Source organism: Erythrolamprus reginae, chromosome 3, assembly GCF_031021105.1.
Source record: "Erythrolamprus reginae isolate rEryReg1 chromosome 3, rEryReg1.hap1, whole genome shotgun sequence".
Taxonomy (NCBI): domain Eukaryota; kingdom Metazoa; phylum Chordata; class Lepidosauria; order Squamata; family Dipsadidae; genus Erythrolamprus; species Erythrolamprus reginae.
In genome coordinates this window covers 49124293-49150249 of record NC_091952.1, presented here as the reverse complement: position 1 = coordinate 49150249, position 25957 = coordinate 49124293, and the positions used below count along the sequence as shown (strand labels likewise).

The window sequence follows — 25957 nt, the reverse complement described above, 5'->3', positions numbered from 1 at the left end:
TGCAAATAATTAGGTGGGACCTGGAATGTTTTAAACATTTGGAATACTGTGTTCAGTTCCGGAGACCTCACCTACCAAAAGATATTGACAAAATTGAACGGGTGCAAAGACGGGCTACAAGAATGGTGGAAGGTCTTAAGCATAAAACGTATCAGGAAAGACTTAATGAACTCAGTCTATATAGTCTGGAGGACAGAAGGAAAAGGGGGGACATGATCGAAACAAATATGTCAAAGGGTTAAATAAGGTTCCGGAGGGAAGTGTTTTTAATAGGAAAGTGAACACAAGAACAAGGGGACACAATCTGAAGTTAGTTGGGGGAAAGATCAAAAGCAACATGAGAAAATATTATTTTACTGAAAGAGTAGTAGATGCTTGGAACAAACTTTCAGCAGACGTGGTTGGTAAATCCACAGTAACTCAATTTAAACATGCCTGGAATAAAAATATATCCATCCTAAGATAAAATACAAAAAATAGTATAAGGGCAGACTAGATAGATCATGAGGTCTTTTTCTGCCGTCAGTCTTCTATGTTTCTATGTTTCCAAGTCCTTTCCCAAATTGTACAGCAGCCTAACACATTGTGTAAAAGAAAAATTATGTTTTATGAAACGTATTCTGCATTTACTACAAAAGATATAAATCAGGTTGTCTTAACCAATGTTTCCAGGAATCATTTCCAGACATTATATAGAGGTCGATTAGCTTAATGCTCTCTCTCTCTCTCTCTGTCTTTGGAGTCTGCATATGTTCCAGTGGCTGGTTACAAGGACTAAAGTTCTTCACTAAAAATTTATGGCCAAACTCAATTAGGACAGTTCCTATTAGGGACCAGCAATTAATTAAAGAACATGAAGTAGGAAAAATAGATAGTTTGGGAAACAAAAGGATATAAACAGTGGAACAGAAAGATTTATTCTGATGCTATTGCTTCCTTTATTATTTGAAATAGGGATTAGCATCTGCTGCTGATTTCAAATTATTATTGTACTATTAAAGCCAAAAGAAACAACAAAAGCATTCCAGAAATACTTTTTTTTAGACTATAGAAATTATTGTAAAATTATAGCAATTATTTTAGTACAGTACAGATCGGGATGGAATTCAGTTTTTTCCCCTACCTCTTCTGTGGGCGTGGCTTGGTGGGCGTGGCAGGGAAAGGATACTGCAAAATCTCCATTCCCACCTCACTCCAGGGAAAGGATACTACAAAATCCCTATTTCCCCTCCACTCCCGAGGGAAAGATATTGCAAAATCTCCATTCCCACCCCACTCTCGGGCCAGCCTGAGATAGTATTTGCCAGTTCTCTAAACCAGTGTTTCCCAACCTTGGCAACTTGAAGATATTTGGACTTCAACTCCCAGAATTCCCCAGCCAGCGAATGCTGGCTGGGGAATTCTGGGAGTTGAAGTCCAGATATCTTCAAGTTGCCAAGGTTGGGAAACACTGCTCTAAACTACTCAAAATTTCCATTACGCTTTCCAGAACCTGCTGTATTTCACCACTGATATACATACATGTAAACTGTCATATGATTGTGCAGTTCTTACCATGATTTCACCTGAATTCAATCATTCATAATCAGTCTTTGGTAATCAGATTTTAAGGTACCATCATATTTTGCATACTGGTAAATCACAAATGGGCAACTTACGGTATTGCATCAATTATATTAAATATACCTAGATATATAATATCTGATTCACAATAGATTCAAAATCAATATAAACTGCTTAAAAGTCGACTGCAGAAAATACGACTTCAGCAACAGAGTGATCAATGCCTGGAATTTACTACCCGACTCTGTGGTTTCTTCCCCAAACCCCAAAAACTTTAACCTTAGACTGTCTACTGTCAACCTCCCTCCATTCCTAAGAGGTCTATAACAGGCATGCATAAGCACACCAGTGTGCCTACCTTCCCTGTCATACTGCCCTCATTTATCTGTATTTACTTTGTCTATCAAACTTAATATTAACCGCTCCAAACTTGACTGTAAAAAATATGACTTCAGCAACCGAGTTGTCGAAGCGTGGAAGTCATTACCTGACTCAGTAGTGTCAACCCCTAACCCCCAACATTTCTCCCTTAGACTATCCACGATTGACCTCTCCAGGTTCCTTGGAGGTCAGTAGGGGGCGTGCATAAGTGCACCAGTGTGCCTTCCATCCCCTGTCCAATTGTCTCTCCTTATCTCATTTATCTTTTCTTCCTTACAAATATGTTCACCTATACTTTTATATCTTCTATTCTTTTCTTTACTTATATTATTACATATCTTTCTCTCCAATGTGTATTATGTATTGGACAAAATAAATAAATAAATAAAAATAAATAAATCTTTATGTTATGCTATTTTGTATATGTTCTGACAAAATAAATAAACAAAATAATAAATAAATATACAGGAAAACAAATGATAAAGTGGAAAAGACCATCAGTATCTGATCAGTATCCCAGAATAGTTTTCCAATATACCAGGATACAGTGGAACCTCAACATACGAGCAGCTCTACTTGCGAGCAACTCGAGATAAGAGCTTGGGAGGGAGCGTCATTTCCGTTCGCCTCCCGAGCTCACATCCGGGATACGAGCCACGCCTCCCTGACTCTTTCGGCGAAGGAAGGAAGGCAAGGAAGCGCCCGGCTCCTCTCTGCTCGTAGTATCCCACTTGGTAAGCATTCGCTTGGCTTCTGCTTGGGGGTGGGGGGGTCCTTGGCTTCTGCTTGGGGGTGGGGGGGGCCGTCCCCGCTTTAGGAGCAGCAAAGAAGCCACGCGCCGGTTTTGAAAGATCGGAGCCAGCATGGAAAGCTTCCCCAGGCTGGCTCCGATCTTTTAGAACACACGCGCGGCTTTTCCGCTGACTCCTAAAGCGGGGAAGTTCGCCAGGAGTCAGCAAAGAAGCCGCGCGTGTGTTTTAAAACATCGGAGCCGGCATGGGGAGGCTTTCAATCAGCCCCCGAGCCCCCAACCCGGACTCGGGGGTTGATTGAAAGCCTCCCCATGCCGGCTCCGATGTTTTAAAACACACGCGCGGCTTCTTCGCTGACTCCGAAAGCGGGGAAGTTCGCCAGGAGTCAGCAAAGAAGCCGCGCGTGTGTTTTAAAACATCGGAGCCGGCATGGGGAGGCTTTCAATCAGCCCCCGAGCCCCCAACCCAGACTCGGGGGTTGATTGAAAGCCTCCCCATGCCGGCTCCGATGTTTTAAAACACATGCGCGGCTTCTTTGCTGACTCCTGGCGAACTTCCCCGCTTTAGGAGTCAGCGAAGAAGCCGCGCGTGTGTTTTAAAACATCGGAGCCGGCATGGGGAGGCTTTCAATCAGCCCCCGAGCCCAGGTTGGGGGCTCGGGGGCTGATTGAAAGCCTCCCCATGCCGGCTCCGATCTTTTAAAACACACGCGCGGCTACTTTGCTGACTCCTGGCGAACTTCCCCGCTTCAGCCGACGTCTTTTCCCCTCAGCCCTCGGGCTTGCACGCATTAATCGCTTTTACATTGTTTCCTATGGGAAACAATATTTCGACATACGAGCTTTTCGACGTGCGAGCCTCCTTCCGGAACCAATTAATTTCGTAAGTCGGGGTTCCACTGTAGTTTGTTACATTTCACTTGAAAGCATTATCAAATTAACATGGATGGGGTACTGGGATTTAATCATCAGTGTTTTGTTTCACAGAATGATATATGAGAATGAATTGAAGAACCAGAAGATAGTACCACCACCACCTCATTCATCTCACCTCAGTGAGTCCTGCCAACCATCCTCCCTTCTGTCTGATACACTCTTTCTTGTCCAAATGATGCAAGACTGCTCCAAATCAGGAGGTTTCCACTACAGGATTAGTCTCAAATTCTCTTGTCTTTGAGGCTGGGAGATAATTGTTGCTCTAACAAAAGGATCTGTGTAATGCATATATTTCCATATTTCTAGATTATGAGCCTAGTACAGGGGTTGGCAACCTTCAACACTCAAAGAGCCACAAAGGTCTTAACTGGAAGCCCCTGTTCAATTCTGGAGCAGGCCAGAAGTCCGGTTCCCCCACCATAGAGTCTCTTTCCGGCACAGTGTCCTTTCCCCTCTACCAGTCCTAATCGAAAGCCCCATCAATTGTGGAGCTGACTAGAAAATCCACCCCTTGCCATAGTCTCCCCTCCTGGCATGCCCTGCTCCCCACCACCCTGCCCCAGCCAGAAGCTCCTCTCAAAATTGTAGCGCCAACCGGTGACAGGGAGCCACAGCATATTGATTTATTTATTTTATTTGGCTTCTATGCCGCCCAATCCCAAAGGACTCAGAGCGTCTTACAACAATATAAAATTACATATAGAGTTACAAAACAATAATAAAGAAGTCAAGAAATCTAAAGCCTTAGTTAAAACTTGTAATAGCGGCTCAACAACACACGTTCATATCATTCATGCGGAGTCATGTTCATACAGGTGGTCAGTAGATGTTAATTTAGGGTCCCCAAGTCTGCCGGAACAGCCAGGTCTTTGTGGCCTTACAATAAACCAGCAGGGTGGGAGCAGTGCAGACATCGGGTGGGAGTTGATTCCAAACATCAGGGGCAGCAACAGAGAAGGCCGTCCCCTGAGGTCCTGCCAGTCTACATTGCTTGGGTGACGGGACCTGGAGGAGGCCAACTCTGTGTGCTCTAATTGGTCTCTGGGAGGTATGTGGCAGGAGACGGTCCCGTAAGTAATCTGGCCCTAAGCCATATAGGGCTTTATAGGTAGTAACTAACACCTTGAATTATGCCTGGAGACTGACAGGCAGCCAGTGCAGCTCGCGGATTATATGACTATATGGGTGTACCGAGGTGCACTCGTGACAACTTGCGTGGCTGCATTCTGGACAATTTGAAGTCTCCAAACACTTTTCAAGGGTAGCCCCATGTAGAGCGCATTGCAATAATCAAGACGGGAGGTGATGAGGGCCTGAGCAACTGTGTGCAGAGCTTCCTGGTCCAAATAGGGCCGCAGCTGGTACACCAGGTGAACCTGGGCAAAGGTCCCCCTGGTCACAGCCGAGAGATGATGGTTAAGGTTCAGATGTGGGTCCAGGAGGACACCCAAGTTGCAGACCTTATCTGAGGGGGTCAATGTTTCACCCCCCCAAGTACAAGGGATGGACAGATCGAAGAGTCCTTAGGAGGAAATGTCCACAGCCACTTGACCTTGTCTGGGTTGAGTCTGAGCCTGTTGGCCCCCATCCAGATCCTTACAGCTTCCAGGCACCAGCACATCACATCCACCACTTCACTGAATTGGCATGGGGTAGAGATGTATAACTGGGTATCATCAGTGTACTGATGATACCTTACCCCATGCAGTCGGATGATCTTGCCCAGTGGCTTCATGTAGATGTTAAATAGCATAGGGATGAAAGAGCCGTATGCGGCTCCAGAGCTGCAGATTGATGATCCCTTGCCTATTAAAAACATTGTGTCATTTACTTGTAGTTCAGTTATGTATCCCTATTATCATTACATCTTTCTTGTTTTGTTTCCCACCTTCCCCCAGTCAAACAATGTTCTGTTCAAAATGAAAAGCAGCAAGGCAAAATGAGTAAATTATCAGCAAACAATGTTGGGTGCTCTTCAGAACAACAATTTTCCACTCAGCAGGTAAATGTAAACTCAGATTGTTTAAGTTTATTCACATTTGATTAACTTATCCACATTTGACTAGAAAAGAGACTTACAATTCTATCAGCAATTGGCCATAATGCATATGTGAGTAGTTACTTTGCTAGAATATTTTTACTTTGCTCAGGTGTAGCTTTTTCACAATTAGGAGAAAGTGATAAAATTTATATAGTATTATATTACCCACCATTACTTTCTCTGTAACAAAGGTTCTATAAACCTTTTTTTAGCAAAGTGTTCCTTATAATATCTATTAAAGATTCCTATTTGCAGATTTAGTCCACTTTATTGCTTACAGTTAAGTGAAGAGTAACATAATATTACCACTTCAACAGACATTCTGATCTGCCCATAATTTTCAGTTTTTCATCCAACATAGAGAAATTTCATTTCTGAGTAGCAAAAATGCAATGTTTCACCATATAAAAATGAAACTCTGAAAGCCAATAGGAGAAAACTAATAAAAATATTGGAGGAACAGTTAAAAGTATCTTGCTATATAGCAAAACATTTTTGTATTGCATTTAACATGTTTCAGTAAAAGGAGCATTTATGAATATATCTGGGAAATATAAAAAGTATATTTTTTCTATATAATTTTTGCATATATTGTTTATAATGCAGCAAGTTGAACCACAATGTCACATTTAAAAGGGTGGGGGGAATAATTACACATTGCATTTTTTAAGATTGTCTTAAATTTTGGTAATGAAGTCACATGATTTCCATTCAGATAGTTTCATTTTTTTTAATCTACAATTTCTTAAGAACATTGTCACTCAAGATGCAGCTCATGATGAAGTTTTATCATCTACAAGCAACAGTGAAGAAGGCACTTCAAGGGACAAAGAAGCCCAAACCCCAGCCACTCTTCAATTCCTTCAAGAGGTACGTCAGTGGGCAAACAGTTTGGGTCTGTATAAAGTCAAGGATATACAGTGAATAAGAATATAATTGGCGGGACCCAGGGGAAGAGCCTTCTCTGTGGCGGCCCCGGCCCTCTGGAACCAACTCCCCCCAGAGATTAGAATTGCCCCCACCCTCCTTGCCTTTCGTAAGCTACTTAAAACCCACCTCTGCCGCCAGGCATGGGGGAATTGAGATACTCTTTCCCCCTAGGCCTTTACAATTTTATGCATGGTATGTCTGTATGTATGTTTGGTTTTTATAATAATGGGTTTTTAATTGTTCTTAGTATTGGATTATTATTGTACGCTGTCTTGTTATTGCTGTTAGCCGCCCCGAGTCTTCGGAGAGGGGCGGCATACAAATCCAGTAAATAAATAAGTAAGTAAGTAAGTAAGTAAGTAAGTAAGTAAGTAAGTAAGTAAGTAAGTAAGTAAGTAAGTAAAGAAAGAAAGAAAGAAAGAAAGAAAGAAAGAAAGAAAGAAAGAAAGAAAGAAAGAAAGAAAGAAAGATAGATTAGGTTCATGCATTACACTAAGCCATACTTTGCTTATTCATTGCTTATTAAATAAACTGTAACTGGTTAAATTCACCCAGATTTTAAACACTGACAAATTGCAGTGTCTGACTGCATAACAGACTAAGATATAAACTATTGTGTATGTTAGAAATGACAAAAGAAAATTGGATCAATTAAAAACAAAGGTGATCCAGGTGATCCAGTCCAATCTTCTTGTCCAAACAGAATTAAATCTCTCACATTATTATTATTATTATTATTATTATTATTATTATTATTATTATTTATTAGATTTGTATGCCGCCCCTCTCCATAGACTTGGAAATTTATATAAATTTCTATATATTATTGTATTTTTGAATTTTCGTATATCCTATTTGTATGAATCACAGTAGCTGAGATCTAGTTTAAGGTGAATGAAACAATAAATGAGGTAGGATTGGCTTAAAATGTAAATAATTTTGAAGCCATTTTACCTTGATTAATTTTTTTAAAGTAACTATTTTATATCTTACAAAATCTTAAATAGGTTTTATTCAAGAGCAGATAGAATTGGATTAAGAAACCCCAGGCTCATACTTATATTCAGAGGCATTGAGCGGAGAAATTGCATAGGATTTATTAAATAATCTATTAAAATTATGAAATTTTAATATATAAAAATTCCTTCGCTAAGCATAAATTGTTGGCAGGGGAAGCTGGTGATTTTTTTTCTGGGGTTTTTTTTCTTCATGAACATAAATTGAGAGCCGGACTTTTCTTCCCAATTTGCTTGACCAGTCTTTCTCAACCTGCGTGAACTTCAACTCCCAGAATTCCCCAGACATTGCATACATCTGCTGAGATCTAAGACGAAGATTATGAGCAGACATTCCATGTTAAAGTGACCATATTCCAGTTGGGGTTTTCATTGACTCAGTCTTATGCTAAACTGTGCAGGGTTTGAGCGCTGTTTGGATTGGAAACAGTGTTTCAGAAAGTGAGCATGAATGCAGCACCTCTCTAGAACTCATTAAAAGCATGACAACTTTCCCCTGGATTGTGAGGCTACTGTAAGAGAGACTCTGCTGTACTTATGTGATGTGGTGCTGCAGTCATGTATTCTGAACTATCCTCCTTGAACTGAATCTGAAATATTGCACAGCTCCTTAATAAGTATTTGTTCTGTCTGGGTTCCCCCAGACCTCAACACCAACTGGAAAAAACAGCCAGACACTCTGGTAAAAGCCAAAAGTATTTTATAGCTGGAAAAAATAAACACAGAGGAAAACCTGTTCTTCCCAACAGACAGGCTATAATACGTTACAGCAGAGTCCTGATGTCCAGACAATACAGCAAGCTTCTTGCTGGCACCCCCCCCCCCCCCAAGGTTTCAATAGTCAAAGGCACAAACCAGGATTCCAAGACGCCAAGGTTCACAGCCAGGTCCCACGACTCTCAAAGATAAAACTCCACAAGCCAGGAAGGGTGGGTCTGCCTTTTAGCCTTTCCCAAGAGCACCACACCCAAACCCAGCTGTTGCCTCTTTAATGCTGAAAGTAATTAGCCAATTGATTTCTTCTCTGAGTAGCTCTTCTTTGTCGCAGATCAATTATGGCTTGTGCATTTTCCTCTAAGGAATCCAGGCTGCTTGCTGGGGAGAGCTCCCCCTGGTGGGACTCTGGCTGTCCTCCCTCTTCTTCAGCCTGGGATTCCTCCTCCTTGTCTGTCTGCACCTCCTGTTCCTCAGCCTCTCCCTCTGAGCTGGAAACCGACAGAAGGTCAGCCGTTCCCGGAGGGGCCTCAGACGGAACCACAACAAGTATTATAGGAATTACCTGGAGGACACCAGATCAACCTAGCCAAGATATTGATTGAAATTTCCTGGAAGCTTTCCAAATAACTAAGGAAACTCTATGTTAGTGATGGCGAACCTTTTTTCCTTGGGTGCTGAAAGAGCATGGGCGTGCGCTATCGCACATGCGTGAGTGCCCACACCCATAATTCAATGCCTGGGGAGGGCGAAAAAAGCTTCCTCCACCTACCAAAGGCCCTCTGGGGGCTGGAAACGATCTGTTTCTAAGTTCTGGTGGGCCCAGTAGGTTCGTGTTTTGCCCTCCCCAGGCTCCAAAGGCTTCCCTGGAGCCAGGGGAGGGTAAAAATGCCCTCCCCACCCCCTGGAGGCTCTCTGGAAGCAAATAAAAACCCTTCCAGAGCCTCTGTGCGAGCCAAAAGTCAGCTCTCCAGCACACACATGCATGTTGGAACTGAGCTAGGGCAACAGCTCTTGTGCCAGCAGATATGGCTCCGCATAACACCTGTGGCTCGTGCCATAGGTTTGCCATCGCTGCTCTATGTGGTATGAATTCGGTTTCCCTGCAAAAGGCTTAATAAAAGTCAAGGTTGCACTCCACTATGAATCCCAGAGAACCCACCCAGAAACTAGCCTTAAAGGATAAGATTCCGAATATATTTTAGTAAATGAAATCTATGTTTTATTTTGGCCTGAAACTGACCGTTTCTGATTTAGTGCTACTGAATTCTTTAATAAATGAACAGAAGCGGGTTGGGAGTTGATTTATCCTTCTGCCTGGCCTGGGGAGTGGTCTTACCCATATGATGGCTGCTAGGGTATATGCTGCCTTAGTTATAAATCTCACCATGGTGGCATTTAATTGGTTTCTGAAATATATGACAAAAAATCCTTCTTTAGGGAATGCCTCAGACTTCTTTCTAAAAAGTTGGATTTGAAATATTTCTAATAATAATAATAACAGAGTTAGAAGGGACCTTGGAGATCTTCTAGTCCAACCCCCTGCTTGGGCAGGAGACCCTACACTACTTCAGACAAATAGTTATCCAATGTCTTCTTAAAAACTTCTGACCGCAGGACAGCATTCAGCCTTCTGTGCAAGTGTAGGCTGCTGGGGGTTTGCAGGGGCTTGGGAGAACCTCTAGCTAAGATTCTGTGCAGTTTGGAGAAGCCCCAAATCTCACTCCTGGCTGGTCCCATGCACACCGCCCCTCCCAGGAGTCTAAACACAGCCCATTTTGGATGCCAAATAATAATAATAATAATAATAATAATAATAATAATAATAATAATTTATTAGATTTGTACGCCGCCCCTCTCCGAAGACTCTTTAAGTAAGTAAGTACAGTGATACCTTGTCTTACAAACTTAATTGGTTCCGGGACGAGGTTCTTAAGATGAAAAGTTTGTAAGACGAAACAATGTTTCCCATAGGAATCAATGAAAAAGTGATTAATGTGTGCAAGCCCAAAATTCACCCCTTTTGCCAGCCAAAGCGCCCGTTTTTGCGCTGCTGGGATTCCCCTAAGGCTCCCCTCCATGGGAAACCCCACCTCTGGACTTCCGTTGCCAGTGAATCGCCCGTTTTTGCACTGCTGGGATTCCCCTGCAGCATCACAAAAACACGGAAGTCCGGAGGTGGGGTTTCCCATGGAGGGGAGCCTCAGGGGAATCCCAGTGCAAAAATGGGTGCTTTGCTGGCAACGGAAGTCGTGGGGCATCCCAGCTGTGGGTTGGTAAGGTGAAAATAGTTTGTAAGAAGAGGCAAAAAAAATCTTAAACCCCGGGTTTGTATCTCGAAAGGTTTGTATGATGAGGCGTTTGTAAGACAAGGTATCACTGTATAAGGCATAAAGGAGAGAGAGGGCAAAAAATGGGCCTACGGGAAGTTTGGGAAGGCCGGAAACGATTCTGTTTCTGGCCTCCAAAAGGCCTCTGGAGCCTGGAGAGGCCATTTTCACCCTCCCAGAACCTTGACGAAAGCCTCAGGAGCCCAGTGAGGGCAAAAACATATTCCCCCCCCCCCCAGATGGTGCAGGAGGCTGACTAGACCACGCCGATCGGGGCTATACCCACCCAGCAACTGGGCAGAGAACCCCTTGCTAAAAATTTTGAAGCCCACCCCTGCTTCCATGGTTATTATGAAATACTACTGGGGGGAGATTCTGGGAGTTGAAGGGGTATGCTTCCTAGGGAATTTGGGGGGTTGAAGTTCACATATTTTTAAATTGCCAGGTTTGAAAAACACTGGTTTAACGTAAAATTTGCCCTTTTTGCAAGCCAATGCTGGTTGTCCCTTTTTCTTTCACTTCCCAAATTCTCAATTTTGCTAGTAAAATGCAAATTGGGTTTACACATCATATTAATACATAATAGTATGCCTTCTGGGGAGGGGTTTAACATATATTAAACAGGCATGGTAGTGAACTCAATCAAATTAAGATTTAGAATAATATTACAGGATTAATAACATACAGTATGAACCTTGTGAACTCACCACTGGACTGAAACCTTGGAATGGGAGAGCAGCTGTGATTTTGGACCAGATTATATCTGAATGGCCTCTCTGCACCCCATGGTTCCCACAACCCTCCGTGGTATGTGGATGAATTAAGGAAACTAGTGAACTCAATCAAATTAAGATTTAGAATAATATTACAGGATTAATAACATACAGTATCAACCTTGTGAACTCTCAGATTTCCTCTTTCCGCTATGTAAACAGGCAGTGATTAATTATATATGTATTTATATCTTAGACTGTAGATATATACATATGTGATCTCGAACCGTTGCAAAAACACTCACAGTATCACACGGGAAAAAACCCAAATGCAAAAAAATTACATACATATGTATGTATATAGCATATCTATATATGTGTTATGTATGTGTACACTTTTGAGAGTAGACAACAAAATTTCATTTTTAATGTATGCCAAGGTGCCCACAGGGGAAAAAAATGACAATAAAGCTTATCTTATTTTATTGTAAGTTAGGCATTAGTAAATGCTATAGTTGCAGATCTCTGCATGGGGGAAGATTTGACTTATAGATAGAAACATAGAAACATAGAAGTCTGACGGCAGAAAAAGACCCCATGGTCCATCTAGTCTGCCCTTATACTATTTTCTGTATTTTATCTTAGGATGGATATATGTTTATCCCAGGCATGTTTAAATTCAGTTACTGTGGATTTATCTACCACGTCTGCTGGAAGTTTGTTCCAAGGATCTACTACTCTTTCAGTAAAATAATATTTTCTCATGTTGCTTTTGATCTTTCCCCCAATAGTCCTCATTTTAACAACTGCATTGCTTAGCAACTGAGTTAGTGATCCTAATTGCTTTTGTTAAGTGAGGACTACCAATAGAATGGAATGGAATAGAATAGAATAGAATAGAATAGAATAGAATAGAATAGAATTTTATTGGCCAAATGTGATTGGACACACAAGGAATTTGTCTTGGTGCATATGCTCTCAACGTACATAAAAGAAAAAGATACATTTGTCAAGAATCATGTGGTACAACACTTAATGATTGTCATAGGGGTCAAATAAGCAATGAAGAAACAATCAATATTAATAAAAATTTTAGGATACAAGCAACGTTACAGTCATATAGTCGTAAGTGGGAGGAAAAGGATGATAGGAATGATGAGAAAAACTAGAATAGAAGTACGGATTTAGTAAAAAGTCTGACAGTGTTGAGGGAATTATTTGTTTAGTAGAGTGATGGCATTCGGGGAAAAACTGTTCTTGTGTCTAGTTGTCTTGGTGTGCAGTGCTCTGTAGTGACGTTTTGAGGGTAGGAGTTGAAACAGTTTATGTCCAGGATGCGAGGGGTCAGTAAATATTTTCCCTGCCCTCTTTTTGACTCGTGCAGTATACAGGTCCACAATGGAAGGCAGGTTGGCAGCAACTGTTTTTTCTGCAGTTCTGATTATCCTCTGAAGTCTGTGTCAGTCTTGTTGGGTTGCAGCACCAAACCAGACAGCTATAGAGGTGCAGATGACAGACTCGATGATTCCTCTGTAGAACTGGATCAGCAGCTCCTTGGGCAGTTTGAGCTTCCTGAGCTGGCACAGAAAGAACATTCTTTGTTGTGCTTTTTTGATGATGTTTTTGATGTTAGGTGACCATTTTAGGTCTTGAGATGTGATAGAACCTGTTCTGTCTTCAACACCAACTGGAAAAAGCAGCCAGACACGCTGGTAAAAGCAAAAGCACTTTATAGTTTGAAAAATAAACACAGAGAAAAACCTGTTCTTCCCAACAGGCAGGCTATGAGACTTCACAGCAGAGTCCTGGTGGCCAGACAATACAGCAGACTTCTTGCTGGCACACCCACCACTGTAGAGAATAAGACCCACACCTTTTTCCCCCAAGGTTTCAGTATTCAAAGTCACAAACCAGAATTCCAAGACGCCAAAGATCACAGCCAGGTCCCAGGACTCCCAAAGATAATACTCCACAAGCCAGGAAGGGTGGGTCTGCCTTTTCAGCCTTTCCAGAGAGCACCACACCCAAACCCAGCTGTTGCCTCTTTAGTGCTGAAAGTACCTGGCTAATTGTCCCCTTCGTTGTGTTGCTCTTCTCTGCCGGAGATCGATTATTGCTTGTGCATTTTCATCTAAGGAATCCAGGCTGCTTGCTGGGGAGAGCTCCCTCTCGGGGGACTCTGGCTGTCCTCCCTCTCCCTCAGCCTGAGATTCCTCCTCCCCGTCTGCCTGAACCTCCTGTTCCTCATCCTCCCCCTCTGAGCAGGAAGCCGGCAGAGGATCAGCCGTTCCCTGAGGGGCCTCAGACGGAATCACAACAGAACCTAGAAATTTGAAGGTCTCTACTGTTGATACTGTGTTGTCTAGTATTGTGAGAGGTAGAAGGGTGGAAGGGTTTCTCCTAAAGTCTACCACCATTTCTACGGTTTTGAGTGTGTCCAGTTCTAGATTGTTCTGGTCACACCACAAGGATAGATCATCTCAAAGATACATTCCAGCGATAGGATACTTTGAAATACCTGAGAACGTACAGGCCATTCTCATTCATGAGCCACGGTGGCACAGAGGTAGCACTGCAAACTACTTCAGCTGACTGCCAGCTGACTGAAATTTGGCAGTTCGAATCTCAACAGGCTCAAGGTTGACGCAGCCTTCCATCCTTCTGAGGTGGGTAAAATCAGGACCCATACTGTTGGGGGCCATATGCTGACTCTGTAAACTGCTTAGAGAGGGCTGTAAAAGCACTATGAAGCGGTATATAAGTCTAAGTGCTATTGCTATTAATCCAGAACGTTATGTATCACTGAAGTACTAAACTGAGGTATTTGATTTAAACTTTAAGCAGTAATGGGCTGCTGCCCCCATGGGGGGACAGACACAGGGGGGGTACTAAGTTTATGCACTATTTATTGAATACTTAATAGATTTTTTATTGTCCTTCATTCTCTAGTACCTTAGTATGATCCTTAATTACTTTTAAAATAGGAAATAATTAAATAGTATGTTTTTACCCATAAACACTTTAATCATTTCAATCATTATCTAGAACTGAACTTTTATAGCAATTAAAGAAAATTGAGCTACTTGCCTAATCTGTTATCATACTGAACCTTGTGGGTTCAGTACAAAACCTTAAAATGTTACTGTGCTCCTCAACAAATAATGCTGTCTCTCAGTTGTCCTTTTTTGAATATTCGAATAATGTGACTTAACTGAAAAAGAGTCCAATGACCTATTTGAAAACTTATCTTGGTTGGTAAGCCACTCCCACCCAGTCACATGACCTTTAAGCCACCCCCGGTCGCATGATTGTCAAGCCACTCCCACCTGGTCACATGGTCAGCAAGCCACTCCTACCCAGTCACATGACCATCAAGCCACACTCACAAAATAAGCCACTCCCACAGTGTGGCAGTAAAACTTTTGGCAGCCCATCACTGACCTTAAGGCAAATTTTGTTTTTCCCAAAAGCTCAGACGAGACCCAGCTAATCATTTTCTCCCTCTTCAATGCAGGCACTGGCCTCTGAGGGACTTTGCTTCCTAGCTAAAGATGACTCTTTTCTGAAGTTGACAAGAGACGAGATGGTTGCAGCCTTCCAAGCGGAACTGACAGATGTGGAAGACACAGCTGCTATGCTGTTGGAGAGACGGAAAAGCTCAGCTTCATCTCTGTAAAGGGCCTACAACATGGCCGTTCCACTGTTTCCTTGGCAGTGTTGCTCTATAGTGGCAGCCACTTTTGTGTTTTTGGACGATTACCATGAAAGAGCTACACAATCTGCTCATGGTGGCCTGATTGATTTCCAGTCTGATAGGCAAGCAGAAGACATGGCAGATGGAAAAGGGGGAGGGGGATTTTTTTTGGCTGCCTTAGAAGAGATTTTAGGAAGGGATTCCCAGAGAGAATTGCACAAGTAAAAAGAGAATCTCTTGCTCATCCAGGTGTCTATACATTCATAACATCTCTGTAGCCTGTAACCTAGATGGATTATTACATAGTTTCAAAGTATTGTAACATTTTTCCCCCTTTGGCAAAGATTCTGAAAAATGCCTTAAAATTATATTGGAGAATCTGGAGAAAAAGCAAAAATGATTAAAAACTAAGACTTTTAATAAACAGAACGTCCCCAAATGGTTTTTTTTATACATTTGAATTTTCATTTATTTTAGACTTCAAAAGATTTGAATGCGGTTTACACATAAAAATTATGAACGGCTGTTAAAAACAGTGAAATTGAGATATTGATATGTCTAGGTTTTTGTTTTGAGAAAAATAGTATATATAGACATTCATTCATACAATCCAACATAGGAAGAAGATTTTTACTGCTTATTTATATTAAATCTCCAAGTTGTTATAAAGCCATTAACACAATATACAGTATTTTTCCCAGTACAATGTACTTCAATATTGAAGCATGTGTCTCAACATTTAAATTACACTTTATACATCTTAGATTATGTATGACTGTGGACTTTTATCACTTTATTCCTAGCGTTTATTATAGTTTGCAACTTGCATTGAAATTTAAGGAGTTAAATACTACTTTTAAATTAAAACATTCACACTTTGAAAGGTTAGCTGTAACTTCCAAATCTATATTTAGAAAGCTGTTCAAGTTCCAGCTATAGTGTGTTAGAAAATTTCTAAATTTCTATTCCAATTCATTAAATTATAGAATCCAGATCTTTAAAGAACCGTATATTCTTGGTTTATATTTTGTTGTTGTTTCAGATTGTGTTATATTAGGTTTGTCCAGTTTTTATAAAATTATAAAATAATCACATTCTGCTTTAATAGTAGCAGCTTTAATCATCTAATTTTAGCATATGAAAGATCGAATATCAATGACAAATGGAAGAATTTTTTAATCGTGATTGAAACAGCTATGAAAAACAATATCCCTTTTTCTCCTCATCAGTTAGCACTTCTGCTATAATAGCAACCAAAAATAGCTAAATCTTTTACAAGGCAGCAGAAGCTATTGCTTAGTTTTAGCTTTCTGCCTAGTGCACCCACCAAGTCATCTTCACCTTCTTTTTATATTAAGAATCCGATCCCTGCAACCAGCTTCTTCTAGAACAGGTTTGCTCTCAAGGTTAATAGATATTCAAATGAGAAATTATGCATCCCAGGAGAGGTATTGAATCAACAGAGCCTAGCTGCTCCCTGGGTTTTTTATTTGTTAACTCGTAAAAAGGAGAATGGATAAAGGGATGCTTATGAAAAAGGGGGTTGTGGATTGTTAAAGCAAATCCTTTTGTCTCTGGAGGCCAAACTCTGATTACAGTCTGCTTGAGCTACTGGAAACCCTGGAGCAATAAGCTACCATCTCTCCAGCTGTCCAAGGAATCATTTCCATGTCAAAGCATTTAATTATAAATTAGAGTTACAAAGGGAAGAACTTGGCTAGAAGGGACCTCAGTAACAGGAGTTGCTTTGCTGTTTTATTGCCACAGGCCAGTTACTAAAATGCATGCAGAGGCCTCACTGCTGGGCTTGTACCATTATTGCCCTTTGTCTAATTGTAGTTCTGTTCTTTTATACCAGTCCTTGTTTTGCACCAGAAGAAGAAGAACACAGGGATAATTTAAGAATAAATAATGTAAAGAAGACCAAATATTTATTTATGTCAATTTATATAGTCGCCCAGCTCATTCACAGTGACTTCAGGCACCTTACAAATTATTGCAGGATTTGCTCATAAATCTGCTTGTTTTCAGGCAAGTGTATTTCTGCTTGCTTTTTGTAACAGCAGTTTCAAAGGTTTTTTTAAAGAAAGGCTCATTACCGAGTGGGGTCAGATGAGGTTAAGCAAGAAAACCTGAAAATATATTAATAAATGCTCATCACCATATTCAGTGTTACCCATCTGATTTATACCACTTTTTATTTGCCAGGAAATAATTAAATTTTATCCATGATAATATCTGGGTTAACATACTAGCAGAAGTGAGTATTTCTCAAGACAGATGGGAAAGATTATTTCAGTTTTATAGGGAGGCGAGGGTCTGTATCTTAGCACAGATGTTCAATGTCAGGGCAAATTATGAATATACAAATGACATCGTTAATGGATTTCTGTCAGTTGTGGTATCAATACATAATCATGCCATTTGCATTATGATATCATGATATATACAGTAAGTTGTCATGTTGAGTTCATAATGGCTTGTTACCGCTCAACCCTGGGCTACAAATATTCTCTTACATCAATTGTGAATTAACAGTGATACTAATACCGCAAGTTTCTGTGATAATATGTAAACATTCATATTTTTTTGTTTCTAGAGGAAGCAGTCTTTGGTGAAGGTCAATCCAAATTGCTCTGCATTATCATGACTCCTTACATTTGATACATTTCTAAAAGTGGGTCTTGCTTTGCTTAGGACTGACTTTTGATTTTCTACACCACTGTAGAAGATAAAACTATGTGTTATGAAGAATTGTTGTCTAATCACTTCATTCCATGGAAAGTAATATCCTTTTTATGACAAATCGCTCAAAACCCCAGTGTGACTGCGGGGCTCTTACAATGAGCTTTAGGACTTTTTCTGTATGGTGTTCTTTTAAATGCTTCTGCTCCATTATAGAATCCCCTGGATCTATTGATGTCTTGATCACTGGTTGTACTACTTCGGATGCATTAAGAAAAACACTTAGAAAACCAATACAATACCGTTGTGTATGTGCATGTCAGTGTAAGAATCAATTTCTCAACTCTAATTCCTCCAAGAAGCTTTTAATAATTACTATCAAATAAAGAGCTATGTCTTTTGAGTTGAGGGAAAGATTGAAAATGGATTCCTTTGTAAATTCACTGGATAAACAATCAGTCACACTCTTATGTCAAGGTAAATGACAATGAAATTTCCACATTTGACTTCGTAAAATAATTTTCTCTCCTGAGGCCACCAGGCATTTTCCTTTGAGATGATTCTTATAGACAGCAACTTAGATAAGCAGGTTTTTGATGTATTTGAACAGACACATCATTGTAACACACTGGAAGACAAGTCAATGTGTGGCTGACTTAGAAAAGTACAGTGATACCTCGCCTTACAAACGCCTCGTCATACAAACTTTTCAAGATACAAACTTGGGGTTTAAGATTTTTTTCCCTCTTCTTACAAACTATTTTCACCTTACAAATCCACCGCCGCTGCTGGGATGCCCCGCCTCTGGACTTCTGTTGCCAGCGAAGCGCCCGTTTGTGCACTGCTGGGATTCCCCTGAGGCTCCCCTCCATGGGAAACCCCACCTCCAGACTTCCATGTTTTTGTGATGCTGCAGGGGAATCCCAGCAGCCCAAAAACAGGTGCTTCGCTGGCAACGGAAGTCCGGATGTGGGGTTTCCCATGGAAGGGAGCCTCAGGGGAATCCCAGCAGTGCAAAAACAGGCGCTTCGGCTGGCAAAAGGGGTGAATTTTGGGCTTGCACGCATTCATCACTTTTCCATTGATTCCTATGGAAAACATTGTTTCGTCATACAAACTTTTCACCTTAAGAACCTCGTCCCGGAACCAATTAAGTTTGTAAGACAAGGTATCACTGTATTTCCAAATCTGGTATGCTGCAGATGTACCCAGCCTGAATTGGGAAATCACGATATTATCTCAATATCAATCTGTAGCCTTAGCTAAATTAGATTTATTTTAAAATTAAGTCTAGCATGTTTTCAGATCCCAGAACAGGAGTTCTCCTTTTGCTTTCATATATGCAGCTGACCAATCACTTCTCATCCGGCTTTGCTTTTATTTCTCATAGGCACACAGCATGGTGTGGAAGCATGAGCTGTAGACATAAAGCCCGCAAGGCAAGATTCAGTCTTTATCCCCAATTATTATATGCACCCCCCTTTTAAAAAAGGAAGGGCCAGATGGCTATCACAGAGACAATTAGGATACCAGTCAACAAGGGGAATGCACAGAAACAATAGCTAATCATTAATTGCTATGCCTCTGATGTGCCTTGGACAATTTACCCTTGATTAATGTTGATTGTTTAGCCATTTAGTTGCTTTCAATTTTTTAATGACACAATGGAGAACACTTCAGCAGGATGTTGCAATTAATATCTTCATTGAGAAGATACTTGCTGACATGCAGTTAATAATCTCAGATATGTTTGTAAAAATTCTCAGTCATCCAAGTCATGGTTGACCCAAAGGTGTTTTTTCAAGAGGCAATCGGACTTTCTGGTTTTTCTTTGAAGATATTTCGCTTCGCACCCAGAAGTTTCTTCAACTGAAGGGAGCTTGTTGCAGAAGAAAGCTTCTTTGGGATAAAATCAGGTGTGTGTGAGTGTTCCCTCTAATTTTTTGGGAGGGTGGGCAGAAAAGTATAGTGTCTGAGCGGCAGTCCCTTCGGGACTGGGCGGCACAGAAATAATAAATAAACAAATAAAAACCCACCCTGTTTTGCCTTAGAGAATTTCAAAATAAAATCCTGTACTGTGTGTCTATAACAGTGAGCTCATAATAGGGCAACTCTATCAATATCAAAATGCCACTTAAATAGTTGAGCTAGTTTCAAACTAGATTTTGATTTTCTTTCTTCCTTACTCCCATTCTTTTTCTTTCTCTTTTCCTTCATCTCTTTCTTCTATCTGTTTCTCTCTCTTCCTCTCTCTCTCCTTCCCTCTCACTCTTTCCCTATCGGCTTCTGGGCAGGTTTGGAAAACTCTGAGTTGATGATGATTTTTAAGTGAGCGATTGCTCACTGCTCAGCTTAGAGGGAACTATGGTGTGTGTGCATGAAACAGAAGCTTCAGTAAGCATGAATTGGCACCTCTGTTAGCTTCCTATGTACAATTATTAAACAGTTTTCATATTTAATATGTTGTTTGAATTTTTATTAGCCTCTGCTTTGGCTCTTTTTAACTAAAGGTTAGATTTTTGGTTTGATATGGCAGCACTTGTGCAAACAACATTGTATTATTTATTTATTTGTTTGTTTGTTTGTTTGTCAAACATGTATACGATAGTAGTATGTATTTATTTATATTGTCAAGTACGTATTGATAGTATACAAAGATATAACAATGTTTATATACATGATAATAGTAAGAGAGAAACATTAGGACAGGGGACGGTAGGCACGCTGGTGCACTTATGCACACCCCTTACTGACCTCTTAGGAATCGAGTGAGGTCAACAGTGGATAGTCTAAGTTTGTATAAACATAAGTAAAAAGTAACAATAAAAGAGGACAGTAGGACCAGGATGATAGGCACAGTGATGTGCTTATGCACGTCTCTTACAGATCTCTCAGAAACGGGGAGAGCTCAACTGTAGATAGTCTAAGGTTAAAGTTTTTGGCATTTGCAGAAGAAACCACAGAGTCAGGAAGTCCATTTCAGGCATTGATCACTCTATTGCTGAAGTGGTATTTTCTGTAGTTGGGTTTGGAGCAGTTTACAGTTAGTTTGAATCTATTACATACTCCTGTATTGCTGCGGCTGAAGGTGAAGTAGCCATTAACAGGAAGAACATTTTGGTATATGATTTTATGAACTACACTTAAGGAAACTGGGAGACTTGAGTTCTAGTTCTGACAGGCGTAAAACCAATTGGGCGACCTTGGGCCAACCACTCACGCTCTGTTCTAGAAAGAAGCCAATGCAAATCATTTCCAAAATCTTGCCAAGACTCAAAGGCAAGCACACAAACACACACACACCACACACACACACACAAAGGGGCACTGTTCACTGTTACTAATGAATGACATAGACCAGTGATGGCAAACCTATGGCATGGGTGCCACAGATGGCATGTGGAGCCATATCTGCTGGCACCAGATCTGTTGCCCTAGCTCAGCTCCAATGGACATGTGTGTGCTGGCCAGCAGATTTTTAGCTCATGGGGGCTCTGGGAGGGTGTTTTTGGCTTCCATAGAGCCTCCAGGGGGGCAGGGGAGTGTTTTTACCCTGCCCCAGTTTCAGGGAAGCCTTTGGAGCCTGGGGAGAGCAAAACACTAGCCTATTGGGCCCATAGTTCTCTCTAAGCTGAGCAGTGAGCAATCGCTCACTTAAAAATCATCATCAACTCAGAGTTTTCCAAACCTGCCCAGAAGCCAAGAGGGAAAGAGTGAGAGGGAAGGAGAGAGAGAGGAAGAGAGGAAGAGAGAGAAACAGATAGAAAAAAGAGAGGAAGGAAAAGAGAAAGAAAAAGAATGGGAGTAAGGAAGAGAGAAAGAAAATCAAAATCTAGTTTGAAACTAGCTCAACTATTTAAGTAGCATTTTGATATTGATAGAGTTGCCCTATTATGAGCTCACTGTTATAGACACACAGTACAGTATTTTATTTTGAAATTCTCTGAGGCAAAACAGGGTGGGTTTTTTATTTATTTGTTTGTTTGTTTGTTTGTTTGTTTTTCTGTGCCGCCCAGTCCCGAAGGGACTGCCGCTCAGACACTATACTTTTCCGCCCACCCCCCCAAAAAATTAGAGGGAACATTGATTAGGCCTACCAGAATTTGGGAAATAGGCCATTTCCAGTCCCGAGAGGGCCTCCAGAGAGCCTCCAGGGGGCAGGGGAAGTTGTTTTCGCCTTCCCGAGGCATTGACTTATGGGTGTGAGCACTCGCGCATGCGCAATAGCGCTCGCTCACACTCTTTCGGTACCTGAAGAAAAAAAGGTTTGCCATCACTGACATAGACTATAACATCAAAACTGGACCTGTTTCTTATGGATTTTGGGCTGATCATTATGAAAATGATTTTTTCTTACATTTTTAAAATTTTGTATGTGGTTTGTAGTGCTGCAAATTACTTATGTTATCTTCTTGGGCCAGTGTGCAGTTTAATAAAGGGAGATCATGCAGAAAAAGAAAATTTCCATATTTAAGTTAATTGCCTATCATATTTGGTTCACTGAATTGTAAGATTTTTCAGAAACATTTTATTACTATAAGACTATACTTATACAATGGGTTTGCCAGTGTACTGCAAGCACAGATAGTAAAATGTGTGCAGTTTGGTAGATTAATATATATTTTTGTAGATGGATACAAGCCACTTGGTTGGTTCTTTTTGAGGATGCTACTCTTGAATGAAGAATTACTTACCATTATGGAACAATAGGACACTTTCTTTTTTGTTGTGTTCACATTACTGTACATACACAATAAGAAACCTCCCTGAGTTCATACAAATAATCCAAAATTGTCCTCATGAGACAACTTTTTGAATGAGAGTTCGAGCTTAACATGTTAAATTTTTACACCACCGACAATGTTGCTACCCTTCAAAAACACCTTGATCATGTAGCAGAATAGTCAAACAATGGGCAACTTCAAATCTCAACAGCCTGATACCTTAATCACTACCTCAAACTGGCTATCTAACAGCTCATTACAAATTGTATTATTTTACATAATAATTCACCCTCACCCTAAATACTCTGATTACATATTAAACCAAGTATAGGCAAGATCACTAACTCAAACTCCGCTATTGAGATATGTAAGCTGCATTTTATTTTATGATAAGGTGTTTGCTGAGGCCTGCACTATCTACAGAGATAAGAGTCCTAGAAAAATGTTTGCAAGAAGGATAGATATTAGTTGATGATACCAGGAGTATATACAGGGTGTGGACAAGGAAAGTCAAGATGGAAGCTACAATGAAATGATTAAGGTTCTGCCAAATCTTATGTTTGGTCCTTCTAAAATGAGCTGAGTTCTTTACTTATTTTTCATCATGCTTTGGAAACATCCATGAACGTATCAGAGAATACCCAAGGACAGTGGTCTGGTTGATTTTTTTTATTGAGTTTACTATTAAAAAGGAGGACCAAGGTTCGATATATCAATATAAATAAGATTTAAGTGTTTGTAGAAAAGAAATGTAGTTCATCGATTAAGCAACTGTGCTGTTGCTTACAGAAACACAATCAGATTTTTTTAAATTCAATCAATAAAACATCTTGGAACAAATTATTTATAGTGTCTTCTAAAATAGAAACCCATCATCCAGTCATTAACATTTAATCACACCCTTTTTTCCTATACCCTTTCCCCCCAATAATGAATTGGAGGAGATAAATGGCATGTATACTTTTGCACAGTTGCCAAAATTTTAGGTGGAAAACATAAATGCATTTATTTTTAATTATAATTTTATTTATTTATTTGTCAAACATGCATAGGATAGTAGCAGTTAGTATAAGTAAAAAGTAATGATAAAAGAAAATATTAGGACAGTAGGATAGGGACGGTAGACCCAGGGGTGCGCTTATGCACATCTTAGAAATGGGGTGAGGTCAACTGTAGACAATCTAAGGTTAAAGATGTTGGAATTTGGGGAAGAAACCATAGAGACAGAGACATTCCAGGCATTGATCACTCTATTGCTGAAGTCATATTTTCTGCAGTCGAGTTTGAAGCGGTTTACATTTAGTTTGAATCTATTATGTACTCGTGTATTGCTGCGGTTGAAGGTGAAGTAGTCATTAACAGGAAGGACATTTTGCTACATGATTTTATAAACTACATTTAGATAAGATCGGAGGCGATATAGTTGTAAATTGTCTAATCCCAGTATTTCAAGTCTGATGGAATAAGGTATTTTGTTGCAAGTAGAAGAGTGAAGGACTCTTCTTGTGAAATATTCCTGGACTCTCTTGGTTGTATTAATGTCTGATATTAAATGAGGATTCCAGACAGAATCCTTCAGTTCATATATTTCTGGGGGGGGGTTCTGATTGTTTGATTTTTTTTCAAATTTTCAAAATTGATTTTTTTTTTCAAAATTTTCAAAACAACTGTTCAACTTATGACGGAATTGTGATGAAGCAGACTAAGTCGATCCCTCTTATTTCCATAATTTAACACTCTGTTCACCTCCCTGCTGGTATGGTGTGTGCCTCTGTTATTATAATAATGCTGAACTTGGGGAACCCTATTCCAAATCCTTTTCTGTCTCAGGACCCTGTTCATTCAGTATCCCGAATCATAAACTGATTAACACATACTTGAAGCTTGTATAGATGCAACTTATACAATTAGTTTATGGTTATCTGAACACAGAAAAGTTGGTGAACTTCATTAAGTGAATGCTTACATACAGTACAATTACAGTGTGTGAGATTGTCTTGTTTCGCTTTACATCTTTGTGTGACTTAGTTCAGTATACAGTGGAACCCCGACATAAGAGCTGCTCTACTTAAGAGCAACTCGAGATAAGAGCTGGGAGGGGAGAGATATTTTTGTTCTACTTACAAGCCCAAATTCGAGATACAAGCGCCAAGGAGCTGTCTCCTGAAGCCAAACGCTAACTTCCGCGTTCGGCTTCAGGAGACAGCTGCGAAGCGGCGCGCGTGTTTTAAAAGGTTGCAGCCGGTCTGGGGGGCTCGGGGGGGTGCTTGCAGCTTTCTTTCTTGCTCTTTTTCTTTCTCTCTTTTACCTTCCCTTCCTCTATTTCTGCTTTTCTTTCTCCTTCCCACCTTCTTCCCTCCCTCCCTCCCTTCACTCATTCCTCTCTTACTCTCCCCTTTCATAGGTTTCCTTGCTTCCTTCCTCTGTTCCTGTCCCTTCCCCCTTTCTTTCTTTCTTTCTTTCTTTCTTGCTCTTTTTCTTTCTCTCTTTTACCTTCCCTTCCTCTATTTCTTCTTTTCTTTCTCCTTCCCACCTTCTTCCCTCCCTCCCTCCCTTCACTCATTCCTCTCTTACTCTCCCCTTTCATAAGTTTCCTTGCTTCCTTCCTCTGTTCCTGTCCCTTCCCTCTTTCCTTCCTTCCTTCCCACCCTCCGTCCATTCATTCACCCATTCCTCTCTTGATCGCTTAAAGCCGGTCCCTGGTGCAAAAAGGGTTGGGGACCTCTGTCCTACAGGATTGGGTGGCAGAGAAGTTGAACATATGTAAATTTAAAAGTTTAAGAAAGTTTACAAGTTAAGTGAAAGAAACTTCATTATTCATTTATATGTACATGTACATTTCTTCATTAAAAACATGTCATTCTGCATAATTTAGACTAACTTTGTGAGTTTTTTGAGGGCTGGAACCAATTAAAATTATTTACATTAATTCCTATGGGGAAAAGTCGTTCGAGATAAGAGCTGCTCGACTTAAGAGCCCAGGTCCGGAACGAATTAAACTCGTATCTCGAGGTACCACTGTACTTATCACAGCCAACTGTGAAAAGAATGCTCCTTTCCCAGTCACTGAGAGTAAAGGAAGACTCTAAAGTTCACACCACATGCTACGCCGCAGCATGAGTGGGAGTTTTGTGAAAACTCAGCTATTAAGATATGTAAACTACATTTTATTTTATGATGTTTGTTTGGGCCTGCACTTTCTATTTTATGAGAAAGTGGAGGTCAGAGTGAATAAGGTGCCATGAAAACTGGGCAGGATGCGAAGGAGAGAGAATCTTGCAAAGTTTCTTTGATCTGGTTACATATATTAAGTGATCACACCATAAAGGGCTGAGTTTACCTGACACTTTGTCATATTGTGTGTGTGTGTGTGGTTGTTTTTTATGAACTTGTATGTTGTATAAATACAGCCAGGTATAGCTTATTTCATGATTACAAACAAAATGAAGTTTAACATTTATACTACAAACATACCAGCA

At 40.5% G+C, this 25957-nt stretch overlaps 1 protein-coding gene across 1 annotated transcript in view; it reads left to right on the top strand.

The window, feature by feature from the left end:
• The window catches only part of CACNA1S (calcium voltage-gated channel subunit alpha1 S), a 107314-nt gene extending 91918 nt beyond the window's left edge, over positions 1–15396 (top strand). The window contains exons 41-44 of the mRNA XM_070748865.1: positions 3683–3750; positions 5530–5633; positions 6423–6542; positions 14890–15396. Of these exons, the coding sequence (XP_070604966.1) occupies positions 3683–3750; positions 5530–5633; positions 6423–6542; positions 14890–15051 (454 nt within the window). The 3' untranslated portion in view covers positions 15052–15396. The remainder of the gene's footprint in view (positions 1–3682; positions 3751–5529; positions 5634–6422; positions 6543–14889) is intronic.
• The last annotated feature ends 10561 nt before the right edge of the window (positions 15397–25957 follow it).